This window comes from Pseudophryne corroboree, chromosome 3 (assembly GCF_028390025.1).
Source record: "Pseudophryne corroboree isolate aPseCor3 chromosome 3, aPseCor3.hap2, whole genome shotgun sequence".
NCBI lineage: Eukaryota > Metazoa > Chordata > Amphibia > Anura > Myobatrachidae > Pseudophryne > Pseudophryne corroboree.
In genome coordinates, this window is record NC_086446.1 from 656,350,566 (window position 1) to 656,371,128 (window position 20,563).

The 20,563-nt window shown below is 45.4% G+C and overlaps 1 protein-coding gene across 1 annotated transcript in view; it reads left to right on the forward strand.

Annotated features, from left to right (window-relative positions):
- Nucleotides 1-20,563, forward strand: part of REEP3 (receptor accessory protein 3) — a 211,547-nt gene that overhangs the window by 183,297 nt on the left and 7,687 nt on the right. The window contains exons 6-7 of the mRNA XM_063961825.1: nucleotides 115-262; nucleotides 15,118-15,266. Coding sequence (XP_063817895.1) covers nucleotides 115-262; nucleotides 15,118-15,266 — 297 coding nt within the window. The remainder of the gene's footprint in view (nucleotides 1-114; nucleotides 263-15,117; nucleotides 15,267-20,563) is intronic.

Here is a 20,563-nt window from a genome sequence, read left to right on the forward strand (position 1 = left end):
TCTGTTTTATTTCCATGTGTTGTTCGGTGCTGCCAAATATGTTTCTGCAATAACAACAATAAATATTTTTTTGTTGCAACTTTTGTTTTACATCATGTTTGTTTCTTTGCCCAGAGCCAAGGGGCCATTACTGAACGTTTACGAAGCTTCAGTATGCATGACTTAACAGCCATACAGGGTGATGAGACCGTAGGGGGCAAATCCTACCCATCTTTATCTGAAGCTCAAAAGAAGCCTAAACCTGCTAAAAGTGAAGGGCCAGGTAAGTGCCTCTCTTTAGCTGTGCTAAGGAACAATGCCTTTTGTATGTACTCAGTAACTGGCATCTCCCACTTGTGTTCTCATCATAATCATGTTTTCAAGTTCTATTTCCCTGACTACAGAAAGGCTATTACGTTATTCTTAAGTGTATGTGTTGCTGATGCACAAGAATACAGCCATTGTACCGGTTAAACTAATAGTTACTGTCCCACTTTGGTAGTGTCTTCATTGAGGCATGATATACTTTGATGTGCTGCTTTCCCTTTGATCAACCCATTAATATGGCAGACTCCATTGTATGTAAGTAGTAGGTTTATTACAAGGGGACTAAAACTTTATGAAAACATATGTGAATACATAGTTATGAGATCTAGTGGAAATTCCTCATAATACTGCACCTACAAGTTTCATGTTGCTATGGGAACAGTAAATGGCATGAACGGAAGACCCTGATCAGCAACAGAAGTGTTTGTGTGCTGAGGTGTTTGTGATTAATTGGGAAGGAGATTATGTCTGGGTGCTGCTGGAGTGTTGGAAGTGAAAGCATGGGAAGGACAGTGTGTCTTGGTGCTCTGCTTCCTGGAGTGTTGGAAGTGAAAGCAACGGAAATACAGTGTGTCTGTGTGCTCTTCCTGGAGTGTTGCAAGTGAAAGCAGGGTGAAGGACAGTGTGTTTGGGTGCTCTGCCTCCTGGAGTGTTGGTAGTGAAAGCAGGGAAAGGACAGTGTGCCTGGATGCTCGGCTTCCTGCAGTGTTGAAAGAGAAAGGAGGGGAAGGACAGTGTGTCTGGGTGCTCTGCTTCCTGGAGTTTTGGTAGTGAAAGCAGGGGAAGGGCAGTATTTCTGGGTGCTCTTCCTCCTGAAGTGTTGGACGTGAATGCAGGGCGAGGGGAGAGTGTGTCTGGGTGGGTGTTGGTAGTGAAGGTGGGACATGGAAGGGATGTATGTCTGAGTGCTTCTGGGGTGTTAGTAGTAAATGTGGGTATGGGTGTGTCTGGGTGCTGCTGGGGTGTTGGCAGTGAATGTGGGTATGGGTGTGTCTGGGTGCTGGCAGTGAATGTGGGTATGAGGGTGTCTAGGGTGGTAATAGTGAATGTCGGTATGAGGGTGTCTGGATGCTGCTGGGATGTTGGTAGTGAAGGCGGGGTATGGAGTGGATGTATGTCTGGGTGCTGATGGGATGTTGGTAGTGAAGGCGGGGTATGGAGTGGATGTATGTCTGGCTGTTACTGGGGTAACAGCCAGCCAGTGAATGTGTCTGGGTGCTGATGGGGTGTTAGTGAATGTGGGTATGGGTGTGTCTGGGTGCTGATGGGATATTGGCACTGAATGTGGGTTAAGGGGAGAGTGTATCTATGTGCTGATAGATTTGGGTGTTGGTAGTGAATGCGAGCAAGGAAAGGGGGGCACCAACAACTGTTCTGCCTCCGAGCTCCTGGTATTTGGGTCTATTTTGAGCAGCATATATCATAAGATGTTTGTAAACCAATATAAATGTGTGTGGATGTGCTGTTTTTTTCCCTTTGAAGCTACCCCTCCACCCTTTTGACACGTTGTGCATTGATTGGATGTCTGCGGCATCCTCTAAGTATTCCATTGTGTAATGGAGATGTGATGGTGAGCTTGTCTCCCGCTCTTCACTGCCTGCAGTGGCACCATTACCATAAAAAAAAAAAGAAAAAAAAAAAAAGGAAGGACGCTTCCCATTTCTGGAGTTTAAATTACTGTGGCAATACCTCTCTCAGTGACTTTTACTGCACAGCAAAACAAGAGTCCTGTTTCATAATATATAATCGCACAGTGTGTTAATCTCAACATAATTTGCAAAATGTCTGGCTGATATATTGCTGTTTTTCCCCAGACACTTGACTAGCCGATCTAGCAAGCTTCACGGTGATAGAATACAATGTAGAAGAGGTGAATTCATAAGCATGTAGAGAAAAAAATGGAAGATAAAAAGATTTCAGAGACGGGAGGCTGGAAATCATTCAGCACTGTGGAGGCATGACTGAAATACACAATGCACCACTGGGCTACAGGGAATTGTAATGGTGTAGCTGAGAGTTCTCCTGCAGACCGCCTCTTCCCTGAAGAAAAGACTGTGAAGGAAATTTGAAGCTAGAATAAAATAAAACAGATTTTTTTAGATGTTGGAGCTAGCTCTTCCAGACAGTATTACCAGTAAATTGCTATGTTAGTAATGGAAAAAAGTCTTAACTAATTCCTATATTCACCACTGGGACAGTTGTTTCATCACGTAAAACAATTCATATGGCTATTGTAATCCAAATAATTTAGGACATTTCATAATAGCCTGTGTGTTCATAGATGTGATGTAGAATAGTTTGTTTTGAATAGAGCAGGAAGCAGGACATAATGCAATCCAGATGTTAGCATTACAGCGTATCGATGACATTATTAAATGTTGTTTGCGCCACCTAGTGGAACTTTGTACAGTAACTACATGTTCTGTGAAGCAGCTAAAAATAGGATTTTGGTACTTACCAGGTAAATCCTTTTCTTTGAATCCATAGGGGGCACTGGAGTACTCTTGGGATATGGACGGTGTTAGCAAGGACAGGCACTGAATAATTAAATTTAGTAACTCTCCTCCCCTCCATACTCCCAGAATACCTCAGTGTTTTTTCCTGAGGCGAACAGGAGCGATAGAGAGGATGAACAATGGAGAATTACATATAACATTATAACATAACGGACAACAATAAAGTTGACACATAACGTAACTGACAACTAAACAGTTGACACCATAACCGATAAGTCGGTGAGAATGTGTTACCATGAGATCCACTGAACTTACCACAAACCAGGTAAAACTGCTCTGGGTGGGCGTCCAGTGCCCCCTATGGATTCAAAGAAAAGGATTTACCTGGTAAGTACCAAAATCCTATTTTCTTTTTCATCCACCAGGGATCACTGGAGTACTCTTGGGACGTACCAAAGTTTCCCCCTTGGGCGGGAGAGCTGTTTGGCACCTGTAACACTAGGCGGCCAAAGCTAGATGCTGATGTCACAAACGTATCAAACTTATAAAAGCGCACAAACGTGTGCACTGATAACCATGTAGCCACACGGCAAAGCTGCGTCGTAGAAGCCCCGCTACCAGCTGCCCATGAAGTTCCCACAGAACGCGTGGAATGAGCTGTTACTGATGTAGGCGGCTGTAACCTAGCATGAAGGTAAGCCTGACGTATGGTCAGTTTAATCCATCTGGATAAGGTCTGCTTATAAGCTGGCCAACCCATCTTGGCAACATCATAGAGAACAAACAACGTATCCGTCTTACGAACTGTAGACGTTCGGGATACATAAACGCGTAATGCGCGTACCACATCCAAAGTTCCAGAATCTCCTGTTAACACAGGAACTACTATTGGTTGATTGATGTGAAAAGATGACACTACCTTTGGCAAGAAAGCGGGATTCGTCCGAAGTTCCGCTCTGTCATCATGAAACACCAAATACGGTGGCTTGCATGACAAGGCACCCAAATCTGAAATACGCCTTGCCGAAGGCAAGGCTAGGAGAAAAATTGTTTTCCAAGTGAGAAACTTAATATTCACTTGTTGTAAGGGTTCAAAATATGAAGACTGTAAGAAATCTAAAACCAGATTCAAGTCCCATGGCGCTGTAGGTGGAATGAATGGAGGCTGTACTCTGAGGACGCCCTGCAGAAAGGTGTGTACAGACGGCAATAGAGCCAAACGTCTTTGAAAGTAAATTGACAAAGCAGAGACCTGCACCTTTAGTGTAGATAAACGCAGTCCTCCATCTAACCCTGTCTGTAGAAATAACAAAAGACGGGATAACTTGAAAGATGATGTCGGAAACTTCCGATGTTCACACCAACCTATATAGGCACGCCAGATTTTGTAATAACGAGCTGCCGTAACTGGCTTCCTAGCACGTAACATGGTTGGTATAACCGATTCTGGAATGCCCTTTCCTCTTAAGAGGGCGGTCTCGACCGCCACGCCGTCAAACGCAGCCGCGCTAAATCTGGGTCAAGGAACGGACCCTGTTGTAACAGGTCTGGACGTAGCGGGAGCGGCCAAGGATCGTCTGCGAGAAGTCCGCAGAGATCCGAGAACCATGCTCTCCGAGGCCAATGAGGCGCCACTAGCATGACGTTTGATCTGTTTTAGCAACAGAGGGAGCAGCAGAAACGGTGGAAACAGATACACGAAGCTGTACGGCCACGTGATTGTGAGAGCATCCACCACCACTGCCTTTGGATCTCGCGTTCTAGACACATAATGGGGCGTTTGGTGATTGTGGTGAGATGCCATCAGATCCACTTGTGGGTAACCCCACCTCTGGACCAACATGTGAAACACTTCTGGATTTAATGCCCATTCTCCTGGATGAAAATACTGACGGGTGAGATTATCCGCCTGCCAGTTGTCCACTCCCGGAATGAACACTGCCGACAATATCACTTGGTGATGCTCGGCCCAAATGAGGATTCGAGCTACTTCCTGCATGGCCATGAGGCTTCTCGTATCTCCTTCTTTGTTAATGGACGCGACCGCCGTCGCGTTGTCTGACTGCACCTGGACAGTCTGAGACCGGAGCATGTGCTCTGCTTGTCGTAGCGCATTGTAAATTACCTGGAGTTCCGGGACATTTAGAGACAGCAATCTTTCGTGATCTGCCCAGAGACCCTGGAGCTGACAATTTGAACTACAGCTCCCCAACCTCTGGGACTCGCGTCCGTCGTTAGAATTATCCAATTCCAGACGCCGAACCGTTTCCCTGCGGTTAGCGTGTGTACTTTGAGCGACCAGAGTAGAGATACTCTGTCCCGTTGAGACAACCTCACCATCTGGTGAATCTGCAGATGCGAACCCGACCACTGTGCGAGCACATCCAGTTGAAAAGGACGTGAGTGAAATCTTCCGAACTGAAGCGCTTCGAAAGCCGCCACCATTTTCCCTAACAGTCGAATGCACAAATGTACCGAGACTGTGCGTGGCTTGAGCACTAATTGTACCAGATGACGAATACTCTGTACTTTCTGTTCTGGTAGGTAAATTCTTTGATCTATCGTATCGAGAATCATTCCTAGGAATTGAATGTGATTTCTTGACAATCCAACCGTGCTGAACTAGCACATTGTATGTTAGCAACGCATTTTGGAGGATCATCTGTTGAGACGGAACTTTGATGAGTAGATCGTCCAAGTACGGAACTATTATCACTCCCAGGGATCTGAGATGAGCGATCATCACAGACATCAGTTTGGTGAATACCCGAGGCGCTGACGAGAGGCCAAACGGTAGAGCCTGAAACTGGTAATGGTTTTGCCGTACCGCAAAATGCAAGAACCTCTGATGAAGTGGCCAAATTGTAATGTGTAAGTACGCATTCTTGAGATCCAGCGCAATCATGAATTTCCGTAGCTCTAAACCTGCAAATACAGACCGCAGGGATTCCATCTTGAATCTGTAGTAAGTGACGTACTGAATTGAGACCCTTTAAGGTCAATATTGGTCTGACCGAGCTATCCGGCTTTGGTCCTACAAAAAGACTGGAATAATAACCCTGACCTTGTTGGTGAACAGGGACTGGAAACAAACTGCTGAATCTAGCAGAGACTGAATTGCGATTTGCAGAAGCCCTTCTTCTTCAAAAAACGCTCTGGTGGGAGACAAACGGCCTCGAAAAGGCTGAGGTCTAAAGGATTTGAACACTGGTCCAGAGTATTTCCGTCTAGGTACCTGTGGAGGCAATGGTAGGAAAACAGAACTTCCCCTAAGGTAACGCTTTCAGAGAGAGTCGTGCCGTAACTAGTGACACTGAAAGGCGAGAACTGACCTGACAGACGTCCGTAGAAGCTGTACATAAATACTCAGCAGCTTCACCAATTTGATCAGCAAGAAGTATAAGGTGGTCGACTTGCCGGCGGACCTGAGGTGTGTTATCAATATAATCACCGCCTTATCTACCCAAATTCCAGCCAAACCAGGTCTAAGCAGCACCCCTGCTGCTGTATAAATGGACTTCTAGCTTACGCTCTGACGGGTCTTGAAGCGTAGTAACAGTTGGTCCTGGAATGGTTAATTTTTTTTATTTATTTTTTTAGAAAGTTTTGACACAGACGAATCCACCATTGGAAGATTCTCCCATTTAGAAGTCACAGACTCTGGAAACGGGTAACTAGACTTAAACCGGTGAGGTATAGAAAACCGTTTATCCGGATTTCGCCATGCCTCTATTAACAGCTTATTAAGAGATTCTGAAAAACACACTGGAGATCTCTGTCGTTTAGTAAATACCACCTCATCATTTGTCAGAGGTTCTTCAGTCTCTGTAATATTCTGAGACTGACGTACCGCCCTGATGAGGTTATCAATGCCCGGGCTGTCAATATCCTCACTATCTGACTGCTGGTCCAATTCACCTTCCTCATGCTCATCCTGCGCAGTCGTCAGGATGCAATATAGCAGAAACTGGGAAATTATAAGACAACTGAGAACTATCTTTGTGACCTGAACTAGACTGGGACCTTTGCAAAGACTGAGACCTATCCTGAGACCCTCCGGTATCTCTGGTGGTCTCGCCCGAGCCTCAATTCTTGCCGTTTCTCGCTCTTGTCGAGCAGCGGCCCATTCTGTGAGGTAACACACACTGACGGACATTGCAGTTAAACTGCATTTTTGTTTTTGCTGGTGCCTTATTCATTATGTACCCAGACAACCAAAAAAAAAAACAAAGACAGACAATTCCTACGACTCAGTAAATGTTACTAAGGTGTGTATACGGCTGAAGGCAGTGCATATGGCCAGACTATAGGAAAACTGATCCAAAAGTCTTACTAACACCCCTACGCCATCCGGTGGAGTATTGTTGTAGGACAGCCCTTCCTGGAAGAAGAAACAGGAAGCATGGTTAAAATGGCCTCCAGCCATGTGCTTACATTGTATAACATAGCATACTAGGTTATAAAGACGTGCCCTTAAAATCATGCCCTTAACAGTGACAGGGTAACATAAAGCAGTCTCTTCTCAATATAATGCAGCCTTTCTCAATATAATGCAGCCTTTCTCAATATAATGCAGCCCTTCTCAATATAATGCAGCCTTTCTCAATATAAAGCATTTTAATAACTGATAATCTAGGCTTAACAGCCTGTCTAGTGCTGCTGCTGTGGGCATTATGCCCCCCCCCCTTCAGCTGCGCTGTATGTAAAGGGGACAGACCGCGGCAGCCCTGAGCGCTGTCCGCCGTCTGAGTGAGGGCTGAGCCGCCGCAACCCCCTCCCCCCAGCGTGAGCGGGTGGCGGCAACAGGTATTAGCTCGCTGGCTCCCCACTGCGCGGATCCTCACACTAGCCGGCGGGTCGGGAGCGGCGGCTAGAGCGGGCGCTAGGGAGCTTGTGATGAGTGGCAGGCAGCAGGGGATTAGCGGCCGGCGACGGGCAACAGCTATGGCCCCGCAGTCCCCACACACGGCGGGGCGGCAGCGTGAGCTGACCGCCCCGGTCATAAATACCTGTGATCCTGTGCTCTGACGGGGCTTCTCTAGCAAGCTCCGTTCTGTAGTCTCAGCTGAGGGTAGCTGACCTGTGCTCTTGGGCTCTGACGGGGCTTCTCCAGCAAGCTCCGTCCAGTCCTTTCTGCAGCCTCAGCTGAAGTTAGCTGAGCTGCTTGTGGCTGTGAGGGGGCTCCTATTGTGAGGCCCGACACGCTAAGAGCTACACGCAGCAGCTTCTGTAATCCCGGACCCATAGCTTTTGTGTAAGATGGGAAGGGATTGTAATTAGAAAAAAAGTATAAAAAATAAAAATAAAATAATCTAAAAGTAAAATATGTGGAGGAGCTCCACGCTTTGTGCTTCTATCCATGTGAGCACCGAAAAAACACTGGGGTATTCTGAGAGTATGGAGGGGAGGAGAGTTACTGAATTTAAATATTCAGTGCCTGTCCTTGCTAACACCGTCCATATCCCAAGAGTACTCCAGTGACCCTTAGTGGATGAAAAAGAAATAGATATGTACTGTAAATGTTTCTGCCTATTAATTGGCAGGCTGCATATTGAATTGCTAACAGGATTGCCAAGGATCTTGCTTTACATTGGCAGTCAGGATTTTTGATTATAGATGTGTCCTAATTCATCATTGCTGCAGTTGCACGAAACAGCCCCTCTTGGGGAATATATATGGTTCCCCGGCGGATGGGGTGCCTGCTGTCCTGATCCTGACAGTGGGATCCCGTCTGCCAGAATGTTGGCAGCGGAGCCAGCGCTAGAAAGCTCCTTGCGGGCTCGCTGCACTCACCACAGATTATATTCTCTCTCTATGGATGTCGTGACCACCCACCGAGGGGGAATAGCCTGTGTCGACGGTATTCCGGTGGCGGCATTTCACCTCCTGTGAGGATTCCAATGTCAGTATTGTGACCGGCGGGCTCCCGACTGGCTGTATTTTAACCACTTCCCCATCTCAGCGCACCAGGTCCTGTGAGACTTTGCTAGTATCAAGCTTTTTTGCGTATTTTTTGCCGAAAATGCGTTTTGTCGCAACGCTGTGAAGCTAGGACGCACCAGGAGACTGTGCTGATTCATTTTATATGTGGCTATTTTATGTCTGTGTGCGACTGAGTCTCTTAATCTGTATAAAAAGTGCTAACTTCCATTCTGCTCCATATACAGTAGCAGAGTTGCAGAGGATCTGGCAGCTCACTCGTGCCAGGCATCTTATGCTGCATGGCATATTGAGGCTAGCTCTATAAGGACACATCTGTACCTAGCTATCCAGATTGCAGATTGGTTTCAGTGAACTAACCTGTGTCGGAATGATAAATTATTTCTGACTCAGTAGAGCAGGGGCATTCAACATGCAGCCCTCCAGCTGCTGTCGAACTACACATCCCAGCATACCCTTGAATAATCTAGAGAGTGATGAAGAAGAACTCCAGTTGATTAATCCATTTTTAACTCCCAAAGACTGGAAGGACAGACTTCTCCCTGTACACACACAAAAAACACACCTTGATTTCAAACACAAAAAACTTACCTTGAATTTAAGATAAATAAAACAATTAAAATCTGTATACATAATTTGCAATTTATGTATTAATTCTTTTTAAGCCAGTTACAGAAAGGTGGCCACACTCATTATTTGGCCGTTAGCCGATGTCTGCACTTATATTGTCTTTCTGGTCTGTCCCCAGCTACATTTTTGACCAGGAATAATTACAATACTCTCCATTTGCGGCAGTCAGGGGAGGCCCACGTGAGGCGTTTTCAGACCAATTTAGATAACCAGGACTTAAAGATCTACGTTGATGAATTGTCACAGACTGTGTGTGCTGTTGCTCTCTGCTTCTCTGCTAGTGGTATCTGTTTACCTAAGCACAGATTCTGATGGGCCTGGCAAGGAGGCGATGAGCTGTATCCACAGAATGATGCACTCAGGGGTAGGCATAGTGTGTAACATAAGGTGACAGATGCCAGAATCACTATTACAGGTGCACAGATGCAAGGTTAAAGTTGACAAATGATATTCAAACCGGCAAGCAGACAGCAGGCATGAGAATGGTCTGGGGCATGTGGGTCAGAATCAGTAATAACTGAAATCAAAGACCTGCGCACCATAGCTCAAAACACGTGCTGCATAGGCACTGCAGTGTGCACAGAGGCAGCCTTTACATGCAGCAGCTGCAGCAGGGAGTACCCTAATGTGGGGCAACTCTGCTAGGAAGTGGAGGTAGTTAGTGCTGGTGCGTGCCTATAGGGCAGGGGTGGGGAGCCTCTGGCCTGCAGGCCATATAAGGCCCACAAAGCCACTTGATCCAGCCTGGCCAGGCTTACCTAACCGAGGGAGAAGCCGGGCGCCCGCTGAGATTTTGTTACCGCCAGCCAGCTCCTTACCTTCAGCAGCAGCCGGAGGCAGGAGCTCGCTCCTGAGCTCCGGCTTCCGGCTCAGGCAGTGTACGTGTGCGGCGCTATGGGAGAGACATCATGACATCTCTTCCATAGTTCCGAGGAGTGGGCGGCCAGGCGGAGGGCAGCAGTCCGGAAGCATATCTAATGGGGCATAACTACTGACTTGGGGCATATCTACTGGGGCGTAACTACTGGGGGCAGGCTAATTTTTAAGTTGATCATTTTTGTATGGCCCCTGAAGGATTTTATAAATATCCAAATGGCCCTTGGTAGAAAAAAAAGGTTCTCCACTCCCGCTGTAAGGTATCCGAACTGGTCACCTCCTAAATACCACCCAAGAGTAGCAGATTATAGAAATGATTCCTAGACAATCCTTTAAATAGCATCATAAAACAAGGCATATTTTACATATGTGCCCTTTCATTTACCATATATTTGTAAAATTTTTCTTCATCCATTGGTATGGTTTAGAACCACCAATGTGTTTTCTCACCAGGCAGGTAGCCGAATTAATGTCATCCTCACACAAAGAAGACTCCTTTATTAAGTTGCTGGAAGAGATTTTATCAGGTGAGCAGTGAGTGGTGGTTGGCTCAAGACCTGCATGGATCAATATTTCTCCGTACCTTAAGGTAATACACTGTACAGATTAATACACTGTAAGATTAAGTTAGTGCAGATCGCAAGGTGAAAGTCACCTTGCGATCCTGATGCGATACCGATGTGGTGTCTTGTGAGGTCAGTATCGCAAGCCTAGAATAGACTGTGCAGGCAAGTCAATTTCGACTTATCTCGTAGAAAAGTCAAAATCGTACATAGTCCGTATCGCAAGCACAGTCCTCTATGCTTGCGATACCGACCTAGTCCCTATCGCATAGTGAGAGTCAGGGTTTAGCCTGAATCTCACCATGTGTACACACCTATACACTCTATCAGGGTTCCTGCTCCGTGATCTCGACAGATGAGAAGGTAAATTGGGTGCTAACAGTAATTTCAAGTCCTTTTATTTATTTATTTATTTATCTATCTATCTATCTATCTATCTATCTATCTATCTATCTAATATGCGAAAAGCCCTCACTCACTCACTCACTCACTCACTCACTCACTCACTCACTCACCACTAATTCTCTCACTTCCCAATATGTTAGGAAGATGTAATTTAATATAGGTATACTGCAGGTGGGAAATATGGAAATTACGTAATTAAAGTTTAGTATACCTCCCCTAAGGGGATGAAAAAGTGGGATGTCATAATGATGTCATTACGGATGCGTGGCTTGCGTTGCGGAAACGATAACGCCCAAATGGACAATCTGATCAAAATTTGGATTGCACCTCCAGTGTGTAGAATTTTAACTACAAAAATGGTCCTGTCACTTTTTACCGTATCTGCTATGGGTCCTCCTCGGGCAACGCCAAGAACCATGGATTAATATTTACTTACATTGAGACATCTCAAATTTACATCTCTATAGATTTACCAAATTTTTACCACTCCTTTATATCTACAACCGTGAAAATCAGAAACTCCTGTGTGAAGATCGGGTAGAACAGCTGGTTAGAAATAAAATGCTACTTTTTTATTAGCTATATGTACAGTAAACTGTAACCACATGTTTCTGATACTTCTCATTTAAGGGGTGATTCATTTGTTACATAGGAATTTAGCTCCCGGGTTCAATTGATTTCCACACCCTGCCCCAGGGCTGCACTTATCTCTGATTCCTGCTCACACCCTCCTGAGGTGCAAGCAGATATCCGCGTTAAGTTGGGCTCTGGGGTTGGTCTTGAGTGCTGGCAGTGCCAGAACTGCATCACACCCGACACTTAGCATGGGAGAAGCTGCTTACTGCAACTGATCCTGTGTATTCTCACACAAAAAAGTGGTTGTCATGGGAATTCATTGACTAGTCCCTGGCACTTAGCCTAGGAGCTACATTCCTGTCTAACAATTGAATCACCCCCTTAATGTTCTCTATTTGTACTCAAAACCAGAACCAACATAGAGAATTAATATATAATATATTTATGCTACACTATTATAAATGTTTAGGCTATATATTCATTTTATTGCTGTATACCTTGTGTTATCTTTGAGTTAAAGTAACATTTTATCTACCTTTTAAGATAGTTTCACTACTCCAATTTCATCTCCCTTATTCCCTGTGAAAACCTATTTATGGAATACCGAGCTAAGTGCTGTCTAGTATTGCATTGTGTCTTTAATTTCATGTTTAGTTATTTCTATACAGGTATCAAAATAATGCATACCTTCTAATGTTGCTACATTGCTATGTATATGCTGGGTGGCCATAAGTCCCGTCATATTCTCGCTATCTGCGACTTTTTACATTACACTTCTTTTTTTTTTGTGTGTGTTGGAATCCTGCTTCCCATGTCCTAACTAGTCTCCCTACCAAATTTCGTGACATTATGGTTGTTGGATCAAGGTACAGGTTGCTCTGAATTGGGGGAATTTAATTATGGCCACCCTGTACATATATAGGGGAATTCAAATGGTTTTTGGGTGCCCTGCATCCATTGGAGCAATTCAGTTGGGTGGGAGAAGTCAGTCTGGGACTAGCTGACAGTTCTTACACATATACCACCCCAATCCACATTTCCCTGATGCAGATGCTTTTTTTTTTTTTTTACATTTAAAAAAAAATAAAAAAAAATCTTATATAATGCTTAGAGCCTTATACTGGGTACACACCTAAAGATATATCTGCAGATCAATTGATCTGCAGATATAGCTAAAGCCAGATCGGGCAGTGTGTTGTGCATACCCAGTTCATCTGTCAGTTCATCTGTCAGTCACCGCCGGCTGCTGCCTCTTGTGTACAGGCAGTCGGCTGACCGCCCGTACACACACACACACTGATGTGCAAATATAGCTGGCGATATATTGGCCGTCGGCAGTGCAGCAGGTCCGACGCGATAGGTCTGTGAACAGCTGAGTTCAGACCTATCGCTCGTACATACTGGCCGACACACCAGCGATATATTGGCCGTTCAAGAGAATGGACGATATATCAGCAAGTGTGTTCGCACCTTTAGACTAATCATGTTACTGAGGACACCATCATTGTGACTGTATCAGTTGTGCATCTCTGAGGTGTTAGGGGCTCCATGGGCTCACTGTCATACCCACTGTAGGGACACACTAAACGATGTGTATATCAGCGGCGACGGGACCTGACAGGGTGCCGACATTAGCAAATGCATAAATATTGGGGGGTGATGGGAGATGTCGCTACCGACCCACGGGAGCGCACATAGTGAACAGTCTAGTGGGTACACACTAGACTATTTTAACGGTGTGTCATTCCGATCCGTCGAAATTGGCCACATCGTTAAGATAATAGTCTACTGTGTACCCACTAGATTGTTAATGATTCGCACTCCCGCGGGTTGCTAGCAACATCTCCCGCCAGCTGTACATGAAACGTGCTGAAGGTTAAATGATGATAATGTAGCTTTCTGCAGCTCAAAGGTCATTTAGACTTGCATGAGTGTTTGTGGCAAGGTGGGAAATGCAGGCTAGAAGTCATACAGCACAATATCTACTGGGTATATATTCTAGTAGCCCATTCCTCCTCTCTGTGAGCTCATTGTGTTGAAATCTAAGGCTTACCATGTCATTAGCCGTATGTGTTGTGGTATATGCTGATCTAAAGCACTCATCCAGGGTTCCAGCCAGGCTGGGACATTTTCCAATTAGTAGGATGACAATTCTGCTAGATTTATTCTGTGTTGATGTTAGCACACAAGCGTGTTTGTTGTTGACATATTGACATGCATAAATTACTTGCAACCATACTGGAGTATAAACCCCTATAAATGTAACACTTGCTTTCTTGCTGTCTGTTATATAATATTTGTACATCCTAAACCACAGTATGTCATCAGGGTCATCGTTTAATTTCTCTTCCACTGAAGACGGTCTGAAGGATGGTGAAGAATAATTTTAACTTTTTTTAATATATGATGCAATTTGTCTGGGCTTGCTGCAGGGATGTATTAAGAAAAGAGGGGGCCCATGTGCAGTCTCAGTCCGGGGCCCCTCCTGTCTAGCCGGCAGCACAGCTCTGGTAGACTCTTGCGCTGTGCCAGAGTCTGCTACACATGCACAAGTTTCCATGGAAATGGCACAGCAGCCATTTTCCTGGTGATTTCTCTTACTGCACATGCGCAAATCACTGGGAAAATGGCTGCTACACCATTTTCTTGGTGATTTTGCAGCACTGCTTGCACTGTGCTCTGGAAAGGTAGGTATAGAGGAGAAATGGGTGTGCGGAGTGGGCCCATGTGCAGCGCACCCCCTGCACCCATTATTGATATATAACACTTGCAAGTTCCATTGCTTTTAAAAAAGTCAGTGTAGCTTTCTGTCATTACATCATCATTCGCCTCCTGCTGACTGAAAGCACCTTTCCTAAACCCACAATTCCCTAGGCAGTCATCCAGACACTGCAATACTTTTAGGGCTGGGAAGCAGATTCTTTGGTATGCAAGGGTACCATGGAATAGATACTAGTGTGTTAAACATTATCTGTAGACTGTTTCAGTGTGCACTGAAACGTAAAGCCGTGTAGTACCATTGGGTCCAGATAAACAACCAACATTGCTTTTTGTTTTTGTTCCTCCCATTTCGTTTGTGTCCCTGTTTTTTGTGAATTTTAACTTCTATGGATATGATTCTGCGTTCCATTTCTTCCACATTGTAGCCGTTTTCCTATGTCTGGTGGTCGTACTGTATCTTCTTGTTTATTAATGACCGTTTTATATCCCCCTTGGATTCCTGCTCTCCCCATTGCTTGTGATTTAAATAAAGCTTGGCGTGTAATCATTTATTATTATTGGGTTAGAGTTCCGCACTGGAGAAATGAGTGTCTGTTTTATGCAGTATCTCATTTCACTCTATTTTTTTTTTTCTCATTGCATAGGATTCAGCTCTTTAAGAAACTATTCTGGAGATGACAAAACAGACGAGGATACAGAAGGGGCTCACTCAGAGGATGAAATGTACACACAAACGGGACTGCGGAGATCACAGAGCATGAGATCTGTTAAGGTCGTCAAAGGCCGCAAAGAGGTATTCATCGAGTTTTTTTCTCTCTGTTTTTAAGTATACATTAATAAACATAGCTAGTTTCTTTTGGCAACAATTCACACTGAACAGCAGAATACAGCCCCAGAGCTCGTATGTGTTTTATTAAACTCTAAATGAACTGTGTGTCCGTTTCCCCCCTCTCTCCTTATGTTCCGAGTGCATAGTGTTCTCTGCCAGAAAGCAGGGGCAATGATGATTCACAGTAATACATTGAAGAGAGACTATACAGCGTTTCAGGTTATTGCAGTTACAATGCCTGCTGTTCTCATAAGAAATTAGACCAAACAACATGCCATTTGTTATTTCCCCTTTTGCGGTCTTCCTTTATTTGCTGTGTACGGCCGAATAAGGCACAGCTTCTCCCAGGTCAGTTCTTGGGAACACAGCAGCCGTCGATGCTAAAATGCTAATTAAACTTTTTTGGTGCTATACTTTGTAGTAATTGCCTGCATTTATCTGCAGCAGGAATATGTCACTTCTACCAGTATAATTAAGATTGTTGGGTGTATCCCCCCCATTGTGCTAAAATGCTCATGTGCCAAAAAAAGACACAGACCTTTCCATTCCCCAGTACATGCCCGCCCCCCCCCCCCGACACACCTGAAATGGTAGCTTCAGCTACTGAAGTACCTATATGGGCAGATATCGCTGCAATCCATTGTCGTATCATGTGTAGTGAGGATGGCAGCGTATCACGACTTAAGCGGCTTTGAACGAGGCCTGAGAGTAGGTGCCTGAGAGATGGGTAACTCCCTCTCCGAAATCAACACTAAATTTAGATTTTCACATGTAGCAGTATCACATGTGACAACGTGACTACACAACATCAGTGAAGACATCCAGCATGCAACCCCACTGAGGCCAATTAAAAGCTCTGGCTGATTGTGGTAAGCGTTGTCTGGCGCACAGTGTAACATTAAATCACTGCAAAATGTAACACTGGGGCCACAAGCAAAATCTGCATTTTAACAGCTCAACGTTCCCTTTCTGCTATGGAGTATAATTGGGTCCCGTTGCTGACCCCACAGCACAAGGTTCTGTGCATCGCCTGGGCTTGTGAACACCACCACTGGCACATAACTGGAAACATGTAACCTGGTCCGACAAGTCGAGATTTCAGTTGTTTTGGACAACTAAACGATTACACATGTGGAGAAAACAGTTGAGTCAACGGAACCCTGTGGGCCAACAACGGACAGTCCAGGGCGTCTGTTTCTCTCTTATGGCATAGGGTGTTTTTAGCTGACACACAATAGGACCCCTGATATACTGTTTCTGCAGACAGTCTCGGTGAGCACCACGTAACCTTCCTTGAAGAACATTTGCACCTGTTCATGTCAAGTATTCACTCAGATGGCAGCGGCCTCTGTCAACACAATGTGCCACCGCATAGGTCCGTAGCCACTAGATTATGGCTGGAGAAGTATTCCGCATACTGTAATTTGGAAACATGAGTTGTACGCTGAATTTGAACCCAATAGAACACACTGGCGAAATATTATGGAATTCAGGCCACTATTCAGGAGGTTTTTGGAGTTGTATTGCTGCTGTAATCGGATCAAGAGGAGGACCTGTACGTTACTAGATAGGAGTCTCCAGTTTTCTGGCACATGAGTGTATATTACTGAATATTGGCATTTACATGACATAAGATCATGTTAAGTATATGTAAGAATATATATAATGCACAATTGCTATAAATACATGTATGATCATTCTGTAAAATATGTCTGAATATATTTGGAGAATAGTGATGTCACTTCTCACATACTGATTTTTAATGTGTTTGGAAATGAAGGTAAAACACAGCAAGCATTAGGGCCTCCCCATACAAGTAGTCTCCTTTATTTCATGTTGAACGTGTGTAATAAAAGGAACAATGGGGTTTCTCGTATTATGCCGACACTGATGTAATGTCGACAGTGTTTTTTTCACATTTTCCTATCGCTAACGTTGCAGACATTTTCATGGTAAATCATAATCTTTAAAGTTATAATGCCGACACTGTTACAATGCTATAAGTAACATTGCAACTGCGTCAGCGTGATGACTGTGTCTACTAATAAGCTTTACCTCCCCTCTACTGCATGTAGTTGACTTAGATATGAGTTATATATAATTATTTAAAACTACTGAAAGTTTATTTTGTATTTACAAATCAGAATATTTTCTGTCTCATTCATTATAATGCTAATGTTACATATGTTCTTGTCTAGTACATGGGTAGGCAATCTGTGGTGTCAGGGCATGCTGGTAAGTGTAGTTCCACAGCAGCTGGTGGGCCACAGATTGCCTACCGCTGGTCTAGTATACTTTCTCTATCGTCCTAGTGGATGCTGGGGTTCCTGAAAGGACCATGGGGAATAGCGGCTCCGCAGGAGACAGGGCACAAAAAGTAAAGCTTTCCGATCAGGTGGTGTGCACTGGCTCCTCCCCCTATGACCCTCCTCCAAGCCTCAGTTAGATTTTTGTGCCCGGCCGAGAAGGGTGCAATCTAGGTGGCTCTCCTAAAGAGCTGCTTAGAAAAGTTTAGCTTAGGTTTTTTATTTTACAGTGAGTCCTGCTGGCAACAGGATCACTGCAACGAGGGACTTAGGGGAGAAGAAGTGAACTCACCTGCGTGCAGGATGGATTGGCTTCTTGGCTACTGGACATCAGCTCCAGAGGGACGATCTCAGGTACAGCCTGGATGGTCACCGGAGCCTCGCCGCCGGCCCCCTTGCAGATGCTGAAACAAGAAGAGGTCCAGAATCGGCGGCAGAAGACTCCTCAGTCTTCTAAAGGTAGCGCACAGCACTGCAGCTGTGCGCCATTTTCCTCTCAGCACACTTCACACGGCAGTCACTGAGGGTGCAGGGCGCTGGGAGGGGAGCGCCCTGGGAGGCAAATGAAAACCTATTTGGCTAAAAAATACCTCACATATAGCCTCCGGGGGCTATATGGAGATATTTAACCCCTGCCAGAATCCACTAAAGAGCGGGAGACGAGCCCGCCGTAAAAGGGGCGGGGCCTATCTCCTCAGCACACAGCGCCATTTTCCTTACACAGCTCCGCTGGTCAGGACGGCTCCCAGGTCTCTCCCCTGCACTGCACTACAGAAACAGGGTAAAACAAGAGAGGGGGGGCAAAATAGTGGCAAAAATTATATTATAAAAGCAGCTATACAGGGAGCACTTATTATAAGGCTATCCCTGTCATATATATATAGCGCTTTGGTGTGTGCTGGCAGACTCTCCCTCTGTCTCCCCAAAGGGCTAGTCGGGTCCTGTCTTCGTTAAGAGCATTCCCTGTGTGTCTGCTGTGTGTCGGTACGTGTGTGTCGACATGTATGAGGACGATATTGGTGTGGAGGCGGAGCAATTGCCAAATATGGGGATGTCACCTCCTAGGGGGTCGACACCAGAATGGATGCCTTTATTTATGGAATTACGGGATAGTGTCAACACGCTAAAGCAGTCGTTTGACGACATGAGACGGCCGGACAATCAATTAGTGCCTGTCCAGGCGCCTCAAACACCGTCAGGGGCTGTAAAACGCCCTTTGCCTCAGTCGGTCGACACAGACCCAGACACAGGCACTGATTCCAGTGGCGACGGTGACGAATCAACCGTATTTTCCAGTAGGGCCACACGTTATATGATTTTGGCAATGAAGGAGGCGTTACATTTAGCTGATACTACAGGTACCACTAAACAGGGTATTATGTGGGGTGTGAAAAAACTACCTATAGTTTTTCCTGAATCAGAAGAACTAAATGAGGTGTGTGATGAAGCGTGGGTTGCCCCCGATAAAAATATGCTAATTTCAAAGAAGTTATTGGCTTTATACCCTTTCCCGCCAGAGGTTAGGGCGCGCTGGGAAACACCTCCTAGGGTGGACAAGGCGCTCACACGCTTATCTAAACAAGTGGCGTTACCCTCTCCTGAGACGGCCGCACTTAAAGATCCAGTAGATAGGAGGATGGAAAATATCCAAAAAAGTATATACACACATACAGGTGTTATACTACGACCAGCTATAGCGACAGCCTGGATGTGCAGTGCTGGAGTAGCTTGGTCAGAGTCCCTGATTAAAAATATTGATACCCTGGATAGGGACAATGTTTTACTGTCTTTAGAGCAAATAAAGGATGCATTTCTTTATATGCGTGATGCACAGAGGGATATCTGCACACTGGCATCACGGGTAAGTGCTATGTCCATTTCGGCCAGAAGAAGTTTATGGACGCGACAGTGGTCAGGCGATGCGGACTCAAAACGGCATATGGAAGTTTTGCCGTATAAAGGGGAGGAGTTATTTGGAGTCGGTCTATCAGATTTGGTGGCCACGGCTACAGCCGGGAAATCCACCTTTTTACCTCAAGTTACTCCCCAACAGAAAAAGACACCGACTTTTCAACCGCAGCCCTTTCGTTCCTTTAAAAACGAGAGCAAAGGGATATTCATATCTGCCACGAGGCAGAGGAAGGGGGAAGAGACAGCAACAGGCAGCTCCTTCCCAGGAACAGAAGCCCTCCCCCGCTTCTACAAAAGCCTCAGCATGACGCTGGGGCTTCTCAAGCGGACTCGGGGGCGGTGGGCGGTCGTCTCAAGAATTTCAGCGCGCAGTGGGCTCACTCGCAGGTAGATCCCTGGATCCTGCAGATAATATCTCAGGGATACAGGTTGGAACTAGAGACAGATCCACCTCGCCGTTTCCTGAAGTCTGCTTTACCAACGTCCCCCTCCGAAAGGGAGACGGTCTTGGAAGCCATTCACAAGCTGTACTCTCAGCAGGTGATAGTCAAGGTACCTCTTCTACAACAAGGAAAGGGGTATTATTCCACTCTATTTGTGGTACCGAAGCCGGATGGCTCGGTAAGACCTATTCTAAATCTGAAGTCATTGAACCTGTACATAAAGAAGTTCAAGTTCAAGATGGAGTCACTCAGAGCAGTGATAGCGAACCTGGAAGAAGGGGACTTTATGGTATCCTTGGACATCAAGGATGCGTACCTCCACGTTCCAATTTACCCCTCACACCAGGGGTACCTCAGGTTCGTCGTACAAAACGGTCACTATCAGTTTCAGACGCTGCCGTTCGGATTGTCCACGGCACCTCGGGTCTTTACAAAGGTAATGGCCGAGATGATGATTCTTCTTCGAGGAAAAGGCGTATTAATTATCCCATACTTGGACGATCTCCTGATAAGGGCAAGGTCCAGAGAACAGCTAGAGATGGGATTAGCACTGTCTCAAGAAGTGCTAAAACAGCACGGGTGGATTCTGAATATTCCAAAA